This window comes from Mus pahari, chromosome 4 (assembly GCF_900095145.1).
Source record: "Mus pahari chromosome 4, PAHARI_EIJ_v1.1, whole genome shotgun sequence".
In the NCBI taxonomy this organism is placed as follows: Eukaryota; Metazoa; Chordata; class Mammalia; order Rodentia; family Muridae; genus Mus; species Mus pahari.
The window spans coordinates 99,198,185-99,215,132 of NC_034593.1; the positions used below are offsets into that span (position 1 = coordinate 99,198,185).

Below are 16,948 nucleotides of genomic sequence, written 5' to 3' on the forward strand. Positions count from 1 at the left end.
ATCAGAAGAAAGGGGCAAAGTGACCATTTTTATTACATCAATTTGCCCTCATTTCATTCTTTTATTCTTTGATATCTCTGTAATTCTATGGCTCCAACAATAGATAGTGGTGAAGTGGGACATATTAACCCATTAGAAAAAAGCCACAGATTATTCTGGGAATGACAAAATATATAAATTCTATTGTATCATTAGGTTACAATTTATTCCCATAGGGTAAAATAAAACCAAATTACTTGAAGAACCCTATATTTGCTAGCTACTTTGTGATTAAATTTATACTAGTTACAACGTCCTTTTGAATATGGCCATGGGCGGAACCTTCTTCTGGCCAAGCTAACACACTTTTATTTTAGGAACTGGATGGACAACTTGTCTCTGATAATGTGCAATTAGATCAGCTGCTCTTAAGAAAGTGATAGCTGAAAAGATAGAATTAGTAAAAAGGAACAAATCACTCCTTAAAAGCCAAGTCCTTTATCACTATTGTGCAACACAGAACACTTTTCTTAGTTACTCCATGGTCACCTGTGTATTATTTTCTATTTTAGACATTATTATTTTACATGTGTTATGGCAGTCCAATCTACATAGACTCGAGGCAGTGTCCCTCTGGATCTGGCTTCTCATAGCCGTGTGTGCAGACTGGACCTTTTTATGTAATAATCTCTAATGTATACTTAGTGAGCTGCCATCAAAGTTAATGTGTTTCCCTAAATATCTATGCGTTTTTTAATCACATTTTCTTGAGAATGACTACCTTGGGCATGTTGACAATAAGAGAACTCTCATTATCATCAGGTGTCACACAGACAGCTAGAGTGAAGGTCACAGCTCTTCTATAGTCTTGCTGTTTAAGGTCAGATGAGTTATTTCAGGCTGAAAAACTATTCTTTCTTGCTGTTAGCATATCTTAAAAAAATAAAATAATAAAATCACAATTGCTTAGGGAATCAACCAGATCAGATCTTTCCCAAGCATTGATGATTCTCAATGGAAACAGGCTAAGTACAGGTCTCAGCCCAAACATGGAAAACCTGTCATGCAACAAGGCTGCGTGTGGAGGAGTCTACATTTTACTGAATCGTTCCTCACATGCTGAGGCTCTGCCATCCGTCATGCGTATGGGATGTGTAGATTTCATTTTAGGTTAGTAGTAGCCACTGGACAGACTGTAAAATAGGCTCTCTCTGAACGCAAGGCATTTAGCATGTGGGAAACAAATCTGATGACTGCTTTACCTTCGGATGCTGTGTTTTGTAGAAGAACCATAAAGTCTGTTGCCCGCATTAGTGTGCTGCCTTACAACATTGGGTAGGGAAACTGTCCATGAAAGATGTAGGAAAAAAGTCGCCATCCCTTCAGGGGTTCTGGAGCACTGGAGCAAAGGGGAGATGTAGCAACTTATCTTGGACCTCCTCAGCCATAACAGCTCAAGTGGGACGAAGGTCAGGTGATTTAACCCACTGCCTTCCACTGACTGGGTTGATGAGAATGCCTTGGTTCTGCTGCATTTACAGCAACATGTGTCTTGTCCCTTGCTCTAGCTGGGCAGTAAATGGTTGCAAGAGATTTTGAAATCTCTATAAGCTTTTGACTGGAACGTTTCATGTAGCCTTTTGATATCTGGGATATCTACAAGCAAATGATAGTCACTGATCCTCCAAATACTGAGTACAGTTCTTCCATCCAGCCGCCATGGTCGTTCCTTACAATACACACTCCTCAGGTGTAATAAATAATAGCTTATGGCCCTAAAATGGTTAAGAGATGGCAATGTTTATATGTGATTTCTCCTCTAGGAGGGAGAAGCTTCATGTATAAATAAAATAGTGACTTTGAGGCTGTACATCTGTGAGCAGTATCGGGGCAATTAGGCTCCTATATAATTGAAGCCGCCCGTTCTCTGAAATGAAATATTGAACTGAGGTCCTCCTTGCACATTGACATAAATGCAAGACAGGGATGGATCTGTGTTTTTAATATTGTTGATGCTATTGGCTTAGACATGTTCCATTTGTTGGGTCTGTTTTGCAAGCCTAAATTTGAGCCCAGACACTTTCTCCATATAAATGTCTCAAGAATTGCAGTCCCACATCCATCACCTCGTTGCTTTTGAATTACAAAGATAACCTTAAGATAGGAACCGTCTACTGGGCAGTGCGATACATACACATAAAGGGTGAGCCTCCTTAGTGATGAAATAAGCCGATGCCCAAGAGGAAAGTAATAGGCAGAAAGGGTAGAGCTGATGAAAAAATTGATTCTTTTCCAAAACGTGATATGTTTTCTATGAAGCAAGCATCAGCTGAAAGAGTTTTTTTTTTTCTCCCAACTAAAGAGAGAGACTGACATCAAGGGAAGGAAAGTTTTGTGAGGGATCAGGGGATCCGCTTGCTTTTTATTTTCTCACCATCTCAGGTGAGGTGGAAGTTAAGAAGCATTCTTTCTGTCTGGAGCCGATAACTTGAGGCTGGCAGGATTAGTCATTTTTAATGCTGAGAATGGACTCTACTTTTCCTGTTCTTGTAGCCCGTGTAGCCTCCATATGACAATGCCTTTTCTGTTGTAACCCGTGTGTTGTTTGTTTCCAGGTTTGCCGAAGATGCAGGTCATTAGGAACTACACCGGCACCCCAGCCCCAGGGCTTCATGAAGGACCACCATTGCATATCCAGGCAGGGGACACTGTTGAACTTCTGAGAGGAGATGCACACAGTGTGTTCTGGCAGGTACTATCCAGATGATAACAACTATTTTGATCTAATGGATGACTGGCTAGTGAATACAAAATAAAACTCTGGCTGCTAAAAACTGATTTTGTGCTTCAGCTACAGAAACCATACATGGTATGGTTGGATTATCATTTATTAAATGTCTCCATGTGCACAAGGCCAAGATGTCCACGAGTGCCATAATGCTAAGGCAAAACAGTGTCAGAGCTGGGAGTCATAATTACCATTTTTATTAAAAATTCATACTCGGCTGGAACATTTTCCCAAACCTAGTCCCTGTGGGTATGATCTAGCATGCATGGTGTTAATATATTAAGAATTCAATCCACGGAAAATGCCCGACTTACTTCCCAGTGGCCATTTGGGACCCTATTCGACTATTTCGTACACCCACCATATCTGGAAATCATCTTAGGGGCTCTCTAAGCATTATTTATAAAATATATGAAATGTAAGAAGTAATTGATTTTGTTGATATTTGTTAGTGATGAAATTCCATTTTGCTAATAAGCCTACCTCTGATTTAGACATTTTTTGTTGTGATAAATGTGATATGCTGTATTAAGATTCTATATAGCTGGCTACCATAGTAGTAGCCAAGCTATATAGTTCATTAAGAGAATATGTGTTTTCTTTTATGTATAGAAATATTTACCAGTAAAGAGGAAGAATGTTTTAACTATTCATTGTATGTTGAGCGTAAGGCAGGGAGAGGGGAGGAGAGGAGGCTCAGTAGGAAGAATGGCAGGCGAGTGGATTTTGATCATGGATAAATGGAAAGGAAACAGAGAAGGGCATAGGACGAAAAAGCCCACTGTGCACATGAGTGTGCACATTTATAACTGTTTCACTGTCAGAATGTTTTAGATCCAATACTTATCTCCACTGTCATCATTTCAACTGCTGGAGCTCATAGCTTTCCTGATATCTCAGCAGGTTTCCCAAGGATTTTTGTCCTCTTATTGCTCGTCTTCCCCAGAACAGGAAGAGAAATATAGCAAATTAAACGTGTTAACTCTTATCTTCATCTACTTAGACACATCTTCATTTGGACCCACAATGACCCCCTTATTCAAGACTCCTTTCTTCTTGAATTTCCTGCCTTAACAGTTCTTCTTCCTTCTGTACTGTCATCTAGTCTATAGCACATTTATATGTGCATACTCTTCATGTTTCAATCATATAACTCAGTCTTTTGCCCAGGTTGTTCTGTCAGGTTCCAGCATTCCCTCTCCATCTTTGTCTCTTAAGATTCAAAGTCATCATGGAAGTAGTCTGCACTCTGTCTAGACTCAGTAGCTTCTGCTCTTGCTCTAACCACAGTCTAGTATCCTACTATGCTCAACTTTTATCAATACTGCTATATAGAAAACAGAAGAGCAGGTGAGATTAAACAATAAACCATACATATTTAAAAATGTATAACTTTTAACTTTTAAAATTTTTTAATTTTTAAATTTATTTATTTATTTATTTATTTGTTGGTTTTTTTCTAGACAAGGTTTCTCTGTGTCCTGGAACTCACTCTGTAGACCAGGCTGGCCTTGAACTCAGAAATCTGCCTGCCTCTGCCTCCCCAGTGCTGGGATTAAAGGCATGCGCCACTACTGCCTGGCAATTTTTAACTTTTGACATGTGCATCTCTCTCTCTCTCTCTCTCTCTCTCTCTCTCTCTCTCTCTCTCTCTCTCAGTATAGTTAAGCTAATAAAAACATGTACCAATCTCAAGTGAATTTTGTGTTCACTGATGATGTTCTTCCAGTCCCTACCCTACGATCACCATGGTTTTGCTTTCAGACTATTGATAAGTTTGTACTTTTAAAAAAATATTATGCACTATACAATAATATATGTTTTCTTTTTGTATGGAGTTTTGGTATATTAAGTGTGTATGTGTGTGTGTGTGTGTGTGTGTGTGTGTGTGTGTGTCTGGTGTGTGGTATGTGCACATGTTCATATGTAGATTGTTGAGCTACTTCATGCTAATGGAGGCCACAGGAAAACAAGTCTCCTGTTCTGTCACATTGCCACAAGGTCTTTTGCTGAACCTGGAGCTTGACTGGTGGCCAGTAAGCCACATCAGTGATCTTGTCTCCAGCTCCCACAGTGCTGGGGTCACAGGTGTGCAGGAGCATGTCCTGCTTGCTATCTGGGTTCTGAGGACTTGAGCTCAGATCCCCATGCACGTGCAAGTGCTCTTACCCACTGAATCACCTCTCCAGCCTATGAGGAACTTTTTCTATTGAGTCTTTATCCTGTCACTATTCTTCATTTCTGCTATTCTTTAGTTTTCTTCACCATATTCCATCAGAGATCTTATATAAACAACTGTGTTTACTTTATCCTTTCCAGTCTAGATCCTTGAAGTGATTTTTGTTACCTTGCAGCAATGGCTATAACATCTGTACAGTATGAAGTAGTAGTGACAAGAGAGAATGTCATTGCTGTATTGCTGCTCTGAGGGAAGTGCATCCAGTTCTTTACTTCTGAGTATGATGTTATGCAGGAAGCAGGACAGTTTCTTCCAAGCACAAACTAAATTTCTCTGTGAGTGAAGAGCTGCTTGCTTGTATCTGATTCTTCTTTAGTGAGCTAAGGTAGTTGGTCTCCTTCTAAGAATTTGGACATTTTATCTGTGATTAAATTTAATTGCCTGATGTTCATAATATGAATTGTTGAGGTAGTATCTGTAGAGTCATTTCTGTCATCTTTCTTCCTATTCCCATGCTTTCCTCATTGGATTCTCTTCTAGTTAATTTTCAATAGATAACTCTGATATTTTCTATACCTAACACAGAAGTAGGTCATGGTTTCTTTGCCTCTCTCTCTCTCCTTTTTCCTTACATCATTGATTTCAGCTCCAGATATTATTCTTAATTTCTCCTTATTTTGGACTTAATTATTAGTTTGAGAGTTTTGTTTGTTTTTAGGCTCACATAGGTAACACATAGTTTTATTGACTTGCTTATTTCACTTTGTTTTGTTTTTCTAACACATGTAGATAGCACAGTAAGTTCTAAATCCTATTTTGGCTGCCTTTTTAGCCTCTGCTATACTCTGTTTACTTCCTGTCAGCGCAGAATGCCGTCTAATTGCTCTTCCATGTCTTCTTCTGGGAAGTTAGGAAATATACTATTGTTTTCAAGTATTAGGGAATTTTCCAAATGTTCTTAATCTCTCTGACTAAAAAACATTGACCTTCCTCATTGGTATCTAAAACCATATAAATTATACAGCTGAGTGACAACTTGTTATCTTTCTATTTATGTCTGTACTATATAATATTAGATTCAGGTTGGACAGGTACCTTTGGTGTGTTGTTAATTTCTAATTTAATTTCTCTTCACAGGAGAATATAGATTGTATGACTTTATCATTTTAAATTAGTTAAGAATTCTTATTGCCCAGAAAATGATTGATCTTGACAAATGTTCTATATGAGCTTAGAAAGGATGTTTATTCTGTTGGTATGCAGTAGAATTGTCCTACAAATGTCATTTAGATCAAAATAATCGATAATATTGCTTAAGTGTTATATATCCTTTTTGACTGGTGACAATAATCACGCAATCTTGTCCACCCTCCTAGACTCAAGTCTTACACTTTTGTGCATTCTATCCTTCCTCATATATTTTTCCTCTATAACTCCCGCTCATCAGTTCCTTTTTATTTAGCTTCTAAATCACCCTCCGTGTGTTTTTTTCTTCCCCATCTACACTGTAAAATTTCTGCTCAAACCATGCCATGTGGCATCTGGGATTATCTTTAATTGCCATCCTTACTGATAGAATTTGCCTACCACAGCCATCTTGCATGCCCCTGCGAAATTCAGATATGGTTCCATAATCTATTAACATCTTTGCATGTTCTCCTTCTGGCCAAACAGTGTTCACATGTCTGTTTCCTAACAGCAGTTTTTATGAACTACAGACTCAGCGCTGCAGCTTGCTGCTTTGCAGACTTCTTAACTTACCATTCTCCCATGCAACCATATAACCCTCATCATCCTTGCAGTGATTCCCTTTAATTGTCAACTTGATACAACATGGAATCACCTGAGAAGAGGGTCGCCATGAGGGATGGTTTAGATTGACGGTTGGCCTATGAGCATGTCTTTGGGGGATTGTCTTGGTTAAGTTAATTTTTATATAGGAACACAGTCCACTCTAGGAATCACCATCTCCTGGTCATGAGGTTTCTGAATTGTCTAAGAGTGAAAAAATCAAGTTGTTCAATACAAGCAAATAGGTGATCAAGCATCCATTTTCCTCTCACTGCTCTTGGTTGCAGATGTGCTATGACTACTCTTTGAAGTTCCTATGTTGACTTTCCTACAATGATAGACTATAACCTCTAATTATAAACTGAAGTTGCTTTTTATGGGACAGTATCACAGCAACATGAAGGCAACTAGAAAAATCTCCATGGGCTTCTACCTGCTACTTTATGGCATTTTACTAAAAACCCCAGCAGTGATAGTTTTATTATCCTATATACTACCTTACTTCAACCCCCAATATCAGGCAGAAGTTGGCATTTTTAAAAAATACTTACTGACAGCAAAAAACACAATCAACTCAAATTTATTATACAGTTTTTTTTGGATACAAAGTAGATTTAAAAGTGTAATTTACATAGTGACACATGTATTAGTAGTGAAAATTCTGAATAAAAATAAACAATTGCTATTGTAATTTTTATTTTATACATAAGCAGTCAAAGCTACTGAGAAGTTGAGTAGCTGGCCTGAAGTTGTGTAGTTCCTGGGCAGAGCTGCGAATTAAACCTAGAAATTCTTGATCCAGAGTCTAAGTGCTTAACTTTCTTACTGGGCAGTGTCTTCTGAGCTTCATTCACTACTGAATTAACTCATGCTACCTTAATAAGCTTCTGGTTAGAGCTACAAGCTTCTTTATGCTGATTAAAGTGTGTTTTCTTCAGTATCATGAAGAGTCTGACAGTATGCCAGTCTGCTTTCACTACACAATGAATTGTAGGTTCTTAGAATGTTTTAGGATAGTAAGGTGACTCTTCTGCCATGTTTGATATTACATGCTATTGAACACCTGAGGGCATGCAGTGGTTAGAATCCCAGGTTGGACACTTGGGACTTACCCTGTCAGGAACTCAATGGAGGCTGTGGACTACAGATACCTACTTCGGAACTTTTAAAAAGTTCTGTTCACCACAGTGGTGTCAGGGTCAGACCTTGTATGTTGCGGGTGCCTACTGGAAATGCAAAGGCAGAAGCTGTCAGATTTTTTAGTTTTATACCCAGAGCTGGTGCAGTTACTTCTAATGCTTTGCATTGGCTTAAACTTGAAGCTCTGAGAAAATTCACTAGAGAGCACCCAGACAACAGGGGCTACAGACAGAAAACACTTTGGGATTTGTCTGAGCAGTGCTAAGAATAAACTTACGTTATAAGCCACCCTTGAGGATTCTAAAAGCCAGTCAATTTCTCATTCTAGAGATATCAATAGAAAATAGTGAAGCTAAGCACAAAATATTGGAGCTGTTGAGGCATATAAGTGGTACCTGAACAGTGGTATGTTAGAGACCACAGCAGAGACCATGGGGATGGCTCAGCAGGACTCCTAGAAGCCTGCACAGTATGTCCTCACCAGCATTTAACTCTGTTGAAGAGAAAATTGTACATACAATGTTTTCCTAACCAAAATCTCTGTTTCCTTTTTTTTTTTTTCTGATACCTTAAGTACATAGAACTTAATTACACCTTTTTAAATTTTTGTTTGGTAATTTTGCAGAACAGTAGGTTTAAGAGAGACTTTCAGTATTCTTCATTATATTTATAGACTTTTATTTCTTTATTTATTTTGTTCCCTATAGCACACCGTCTCGAGAATCTGACAATTCAGGCCTTGTTCCAGCTGGGCTCATACTTACCCATCTTACTATCTTGTACAGCCTTCTGTTTTGTTTTTTTTTTTTTTTTTTTTCTAGGCAAAAAGAAAATTGCTATTAATTCTAATTTTCTCTTTAGCTGCCTAGATGTGTGAAGATTTTCTGGTGTGGTGCTAAAAAGGCATTGGAAATACTCTAAAGAGAATCACAGGATAAATGAGCAAAAGCTCTGAATGACAGAACGTGTCTCTGACTTTTTCTTAGTGGAATGCAGATCTAATGGTTAGGAAGAAGCGTGGTTAATGCTTAGAATAGAGAAGAACAGTTAGCACATTTATTTCAGATAGCAATTCTGCATTGAGTACTAGCTCTAAATTCCCTGCTCAGACACCTTCCTGCCCCAGAATGAACTCTCACTGGTTTGACATTAGATCTCTTATTTTTAGAGGAATCTTTCATGCTTGCTGCCAACTAGTAATGGGTTTACCTTGTCAGGCATATGTTAAAAATTCACCTAGAGTCTGGCTTAGACATAACATGTGCCAACATTGTCTTATGAGTACCTCTAAATCATCTAAAGGATGCTTAGCTGGAGTTACTGCAGGGAACCGAAGGGGGGTGAGAATCCTGGAGTGAAGTCATCTCCTTGTAGCCAAATAGCTGTATGGCTTGGATAAGGTCTCTTAATTGCTATATAGCTTAATTCTAGGTATCACATGAGGTGGGCAGACAAAGTAGTATTCATAAAACTGGTTGAAATCACTGGCTGGCACTTTATGATACCAACATACAGCCCTTTTCCCAAAGATCAGGATAGAGTAGGCCTGTTTTGAATCCAGGGTTGCATTAAGCTCCAAATAAATCATGTGAGCCACTGAATACATGATCAACTTGGTAAGATTCCATGGTAATTATGGCACTATCTCCAGCTCATGATGTGCTCATTGGTTGAAAACCAATCTATTATACATTGCCAAAACCCAAGGTGTTCGAATAAACTCAAATTAGTTTGGCTATGATAGATACTAAATAAGGGGAGTGTTTTCAAATTATCAGCATATAATAAAATTATGCTGGCCCCAAACCTCAGACTGAAATTGACATATTTGTTTTCTGTATTTTAAAACATGATTAAAGATGTTACAAAGTCCTCAAGTAAGCTGTCATGATGAAATAAAATTTTGTTTTACAGACTGGACATATGGACAGTTCATAGTAGAAAACTGGCCAGTTTAATTTCATGTTTTATTAAAAAACCAAAACAGTAGGGTCTTTCCTCCTTGCTGGTTCTCATATATAAAGAAGATTTTGGCTGTTTTAAAGTTCTCTGTGTGTGTACATATGTTTACAGGGTCTCCATTTACATACTTTGTTCATTTTCCTGCTCAAAGAAAACATATAGCTAATGGCTTTCACCCTCCACCTTGTGAATTCCTCTTAGGGACTGCATTTTAAAATTGCTTCAAGAATATACTTTCAAACACTTCTTCTGGTATCTTATCCCATCTCATTTGAGATTATACATAATTAGCACTCAAGAAGCAAGTTGAGTGTTTTCTCATTTCCTATGCTAGAATTTAGGAAATCCAAATTCCATTTGTTGAGTTTTATTGGCTGTCATGTGTCAGTGTGATGGCCAAAACCCAAAGAAATCTAAAGAAATCAAATTTAACTACATGAAAAGTGAGAGTGACAGTAATCGCTGTAAAATAAATCAGTAATATGGTATTGTAGTCACTAAACAATACCCAGCCATCTAGACAGACCTATTGGTCTATCCACCTATGTAGTCGTCCATCCAAATACATAAAAATTTCCTACAGTGGTTCCCACAGTGTTTCATATTGGAAGGACCAGAAACAATCCCTCCAGTTTCTAATCCTCATGATCTGAATAGTCAGGATAGAGAATGCATTGTTTTGAGGTTTTTGCTAAGAAGTTTTCATAAATTCTATTTTGAAAAACACTCACAGAGTTTAGCCTGTAGATTAAAGTCTGAAGTACTTACCACAAATGAATTTGCATTTGAATTTTTAAAAGGACTTTTGTACTCGTTGAGAGCTTTGGCCTATTTGTACATTTTTGAGAATTTTTGCTTTCTCAACTGCTTTCTCTTTCAAGTGAGTCACTTCACTCATTAATGCAGAAAGTCAGATCTTATTGTAGACTGTCATGTTTTCAACACACACCATGCCCAGAGCATACAAATTACCCTCCGGGATGTATCAGGACTCTCTGTCTTTGAATAGATATTAGTCTCCTGCGCATTGTTATTATCACAACAGTAATTTCTATTGAAGTAAGTAGGCTCTCTGCATTTTCATTATAACATCTTTCAAACAATGAATTGTCAATTGAGCTGTGAAAATGCATGCTGTTTTGTCTTCCATTCTAAGGGATTTATTTTGGCAGCGTCTTTCTTTCTTTCTTTCTTTCTTTCTTTCTTTCTTTCTTTCTTTCTTTCTTTCTTTCTTTCTTTCTTTCTTTCTTTCTTTCTTTCTTTCCTTCCTTCCTTCCTTCCTTCCTTCTTTCCTTCCTTCTTTCTTTGTCTTTTTTTTTTCTTGAAAGCTATATAAAATTGTCTATAAATAAAATGTATAGCAAGTAGGGAACTGGCCACTTAGGGTTGCATTTCCTGGTGCAGGTGTGAGGCCTGGCTGCTGTCTAACAACATGCAAGAACATTTCTGTTCCCACCATCTGACTGGGGACTACCTGTTGCTTTTAAGTAATAAGATACTTAAAGACAGAGACTCATTCATAGTGGAGTGGCTTCTTCATCTGAGAGATGTTTTCCCAGAAACACTTCGGGTTATACTAATCAGAAAGCAGAGGAAGCTGGAGGGAGGGGAGAAGGGAAGGAGGGATGAGGGAGAGGGAGAAAGAGGGGAAGAGAGGCCAGGGAGGGGGAGAGGAGGCAAGCAAATGTACCATCTCCCGATTTCTTCTACAATAGAGTACTCCCTGTGTGTTTTCTTCTTAGACTAAAAGCCCTTGAACAAGGAGGATCCTCTGTCCTAAATCATAGGGTTTTATTTGCTCCATTGTCATTTATGAATACCCAAATGTGCCACTGGGGGAATTTAGTGAGATAATTGGAACCAAAAGGCAATTATAAGTACAAAATTGCAATCAGTGCCAAAAATATGTATTTTTATCCAAGATGAAAATTAAATAACAGAGAAAATAGTCGTGATACTTCACAGCTGCAAACCGTGCAACTATGTGGTCCTTATTTTAAGGAGTAAAAGTGTTTTTACACAAGTTCTGATTAGTCACAGTCACATTGAGAGTTGGGAGTTTTGTTATTGCTATTGTTTTAAAGTTTATTGTCTCCTCTTTTATCAGATGCCTGCTGCCAAATTAAAATCAAGGTCTCTTCTGTTGTTTCAGTCTCAAGGTTATGTGTTAGGCACACTTGGCAATCCTATCGTCTTCCTTTTTCAGAAAATCATTTTAGATTTCTACCACCTAGGAAAATGAATTTGGAGGGGCAGTTATTTTGATAGAAAATTGAGAAGTAAAAGCCATTGGTTTATGTATGTCCCTGAGAAAAGTTTTTGTTGGTTTTGTTTTACTTTTTTTTTTTATTATTTGAGAGAGAGAGAGAGAGAGAGAGAGAGAGAGAGAGAGAGAGAGAGAGAGAGAGAATAAACAAACAAATAAAAATCTTCTGTGGTTCAGGAGTCCCAAATCAAATGTAACATTCATTTCACATGAAGCCAGTAGCAGTGAACCTAGAATTAAGGGTTGTGAACTGGCCATGCAGGACTTGGCCAAACATGTGTTTTCCCCCTATTAAGCTAAGAAAATAAAAAAATAAATAAATAAAAAGAGACTTGCCTGAGAAAATCTTCTTCATGTGATACATGCTTTCTCAAACCTCCAGCCCAGATATTTTAGCTCCCACCCCTGCCATCATCAACAGCCTGTCCCATTTTCTTAGCTAAAACTGTCTTTATCATCAAGAGCCCTATACTGGGGGCATTTTCTCCAGTGTCTTTCTTATAGTTTTCAAAACACACAACTACCACACTGCTTCCTGATTGGCCATTCTAGAGCACCCCTGAAAGATGAGAAGAATTGTTTTTATCTGTTTCCAGGGCTCAGAAAACGTGTCTAGAATAAATAACTATTCAGAGATGCTCTATCCAGCATTTGTCTCATACATTTTCAAAGACATCATTACCTCTGAGTTATACTTTATGCCATTTGAAAGATCACTAAAGGATTCATCTTGTGAGAGAGTACTCTTACAATTCTCATCTATGAAATGGGAATATTAACTTTTCAGTGACTCATGAGGGTTTTAAGAGGTTCACAGGAAGCAAACATGAGAAGAAATTGAAAAGGAGAAAAATTGTGTGTCTGTTTGATGATTAACACTTTTGAAGAATGTACTTCATTTTCCAGAAGTAGAAAAATAATTATCTGGAATTTTCATTTTTAAATCTAAATTTCATATTCATCTTATTCAATTTGCATAAAGAGTTGCATTGAAAATGTTGTCTTTTGGAGACATTTTCGCCCTCCACATACCCACACTTCATTCCTAAAATTACTTTTACCTTTTTTCCTCATGATAATGCAAAAAGGTGAAAATGGTAAGTTCTGAGGAAATAGCAGTTTGAAGTACAATGTGGGTAGAGACCAAGAGCCCTTTCCACAGAGCCTGTTTGCATGAGGAAGGCCTAGAATGTCTCAGGGCTTGAAACTCAAGATGGCATGGTCAACAATTTACAGAAATTTGGCTCAAAGAGAACTTACCACAGTCTTTGATCAGGAGGGATCGGGGAGCTGCAGGGAAAATGGAGGAGTTGAACATCCCTCCCTGCAACTCCTGAAGTTACTGCAAAGGATTAAGACCACACTTTCTGAACAGTTCTAGAACATACAAGCTCTAAAAACATGTTCTAAAACTGTGTTTTCTCTCTTGATCTAAAATTCAAGTGTCCATCTGTGTCCTCGTCAGAGGCAAATATAACACTGAGGAATTGTTTATAAACATTACCAGATTCTTGCTGTTATGAAAACAGATTACTAAATTCAAAATAAAGCCAACTCATTTCTTTGATGTTATAAACTAGAGTCAGCATCTCAGCCTATTCTGGCACTGGCAGGTATTTTTCCCAAGTTAGATTCCTGCCATGAAGACATTTCTTCATGAAACCCAAGACTCAGGTCTGATCATGCAGCACCCCTGCTGAGTGTGGGAACCTGTGTTAAGTCCCTCAGTTCAACTGGGCTTCTGCACTGTCTCCCAGCCCTTGCCTAGAATGAGGAGACACCATCCAGGCAAAATTGAACTTGTGAGTGTGTGGCTACAAAGCTATTCTTAGTTGGCCCGTATATCCTATAATCACCAGACCTTTATTTTGACAGGTATTTGCCTCAAAATATCGAGTATTTTGACCCTGAGAGCATCGTAATCCCTAATTACAGGAAAGGAGAAGTAGGCAGCATGTGACTGTAATGGAGCAAGGAAGACCCCAGAGAGATGATTACAGAAGATAATAGACATTAGTAAAGGCTTGTAAGAAACACTTTCCCTGGGTAATTGCCAACTGGCTTTGATTGAATAGATCATAAACAGGGTTTGTGGGAGTGTTTCCAAGTGTACAGACTGTATTGTGGGAGTTGGCAGAGCTCCTGACACAGTGGGTGAGGTCCTAATTGTTAACTCTGGAGATGGACACTGTTGGTTAGTTTTCTTCCTTGCATTTCTATTTACGTTATTGAATTGTGTGCAGGACAAAGCATAAGTTATCTTGTACTTTGAGGAGGCTACCTCCACCTAAGTAGAAATTCTGTTGTCCTTTTCTTCTGTTAGGTTACTGCCATGTAAGCTACATTCTGGCACAATTACCGAAAGACTATGTCAATCAAAAAGTACATTCAGGGGGCTGTCAGTCTGGAATTGCCTCTGGCATGGCTGTTGACTGAATACTACAAGTTCGGTAGAGCTTGAATGCATACATCCCCTTCAGATGTTGGGCCAAATGATTTATGAATTTGTAGTATACTGAATTTTAGTTATTTATGATTCAAATTCCTAAAGAAGTGGTGATCGTTTCCTCAGAAAATTGGACATAGTACTATCGGGGGATCTAGCAATACCTCTTCTGGGCATATACCCAGAAGATCTTCCAACTGGTAATAAGGACACATGCTCCACTATGTTCATAGCAGCCTTACTTATAATAGCCACAAGCTGGAAAGAACTCAGATGTCCCTCAATAGAGGAATGGATACAGAAAATGTTGTACATTTACACAATGGAGTATACTCAGCTATTAAAAACAATGAATTTATGAAATTCTTGGGCAAATGGATGTATCTGGAGGATATCATCCTTAGTGAGGTAACCCAATCACAAAAGAAGTCACTAGATATGCACTCACTGATAAGCGGATATTAGCCCAGAAACTTAGAATACCCAAGATACATTTTGCAAAACACAAGAAAACCAAGAAGGATGACCATCGTGTGGATGCTTCATTCCTCCTTAGAATAAGGAACAAAATACCCATGAAAGGATATAAGTACAGAGACAAAATTTAGAGCTAAGATGAAAAGATGGACTTTCCAGAGATTACCCCATCCGGGGCTCCATCCCATCATCAGCCACTAAACCCAGATACTAATGCACATGCCAGCAAGATTCCTGCTTGTGGACGTTGTACATCGTGGTGCGGAGCCTAGTGCGCACCACGATGTACAACGTCCACAAGCAGGCCAGCAAGATTCTGCTGAAGGGACCCTGATATAGTGGCCTCTTGTGAGGCTATGCCAGTGCCTGGCAAACACAGAAGTGAATGCTCACAGTCAGCTATTGGATGGAGCACAGGGCCCCCAATGGAGGAGCTAGAGAAAGTACCCAAGGAGCTGAAGGGGTCTGCAACTCTACAAGTGGAGCAACAATATGAACTAACCAGTACCCCCAGAGCTCGTGTCTCTAGCTGCATATGTAGCAGAAGATGGCCTAATCAGCCATCATTGGGAAGAGAGGCCCCTTGGTCTTGCAAACTTTATATGACCCAGCACAGGGGAACACCAGGGCCAAGAAGTGGGAGTGGGTGGGTAGGGGAGCAGGTGCGGGGGGAGGGTGTAGGGAACTTTCAGGATAGCATTTGAAATGTAAATAAAGAAAATAATAAAAAAAATAATAATAAGTAAGAAAAAAAAGAAGAAGTGGTGATCATCGTATCTACTTCCCAGCAAGCCAATCCCCCGCCCTTCAGTAAATACTTACTTCATAATTAGTCAACATGAAAGTAAGGGAGGAAGTTCTTATCTTCTGTCAGTAAATGCTATCCGATTATGTTACTGATCCCTACCATGATCTGTCAACAAGTTTTGGATCCAAGCACTGTGGGGGCAACAGTAACTCACTGGGAAACTGTAGAACTTGTGGGAGGTGCCTAGTAGTGGAGACGCTGGGAATCCTTTGGCCAATTCTCTTGCTTCATGGAGGAAGATATTGAAACTGAGAAAATACTCAGTGACTTATTTAAAATCAGAAGGCCAGGAACAGACAACCAGGTTCCAAAGTCCCTGATCACAACCAATTATTACTCTATAATTTTGTTGTGATCTGAAAGCCCATAGAATTCTGTGGAAATATATTAGAAGTGGAGAAGATACTCATTGACAAGGTGACATCATCAAGTGATACCTGAGCAGCGGCCACGCCCATTTATTTATATCCCTCACCTGCCTAGCACAATGCAGCGCATGCATCGAAAGATCAAACTTTTCATCAAAGCACTAATGCTGCTCTCAGTAGAAAATAATTCCTTTGAAAGTGCCCAATGTTGCATGAACATTTAACACAGAAAGCCAGGACTTAAGAGCATTTCCATTGTGTTTACTTCTGATTAGAATAACCAAGGTTACAAAAAAATTGTATTTTTTGTTGGCCACTATTAGAAAGAAAAAAAAAAAAAAGAAATGACAAATTTCTTTGGGGGCTTTGTTGAGCCTAGATTAACTTGGAGCCTGATAGAGCTTCTCTCTAAGTAGGGTGCCTTCCAAAATGCGGCCAATCCTTGCTCTTCTTTGCAGATTTTGGACTGAGCAACTACTTGAGTTTTGGTTGATCTATTTGGATTTACTTTGCTGACGAATTTTCTTCCATCAAAGAAACTTATTGTTTATTTTGCCAGAAAAAAAAATATCACTGTCGGGAAAATATGAGTCAGGATTGCATCATGTACATATTAACCCAGTAAGAGTTGAAAGGAACACCTCAAGATACAAATAACGTGCTGGGAGCACCCTTTCTTTCTTTCTTTCTTTCTTTCTTTCTTTCTTTCTTTCTTTCTTTCTTTCTTTCTTTCTTTCTTTCTTT

General features: G+C 38.6%; 1 protein-coding gene across 5 annotated transcripts in view; it reads left to right on the top strand.

The window, feature by feature from the left end:
• Nucleotides 1–16,948, top strand: part of Vav3 (vav guanine nucleotide exchange factor 3) — a 332,901-nt gene that overhangs the window by 275,696 nt on the left and 40,257 nt on the right. For all 5 annotated transcript variants that reach the window (XM_021195490.1, XM_029537277.1, XM_029537278.1 and 2 more), the window contains one exon: nucleotides 2,595–2,731. In XM_021195490.1, coding sequence (XP_021051149.1) covers nucleotides 2,595–2,731 — 137 coding nt within the window. The remainder of the gene's footprint in view (nucleotides 1–2,594; nucleotides 2,732–16,948) is intronic.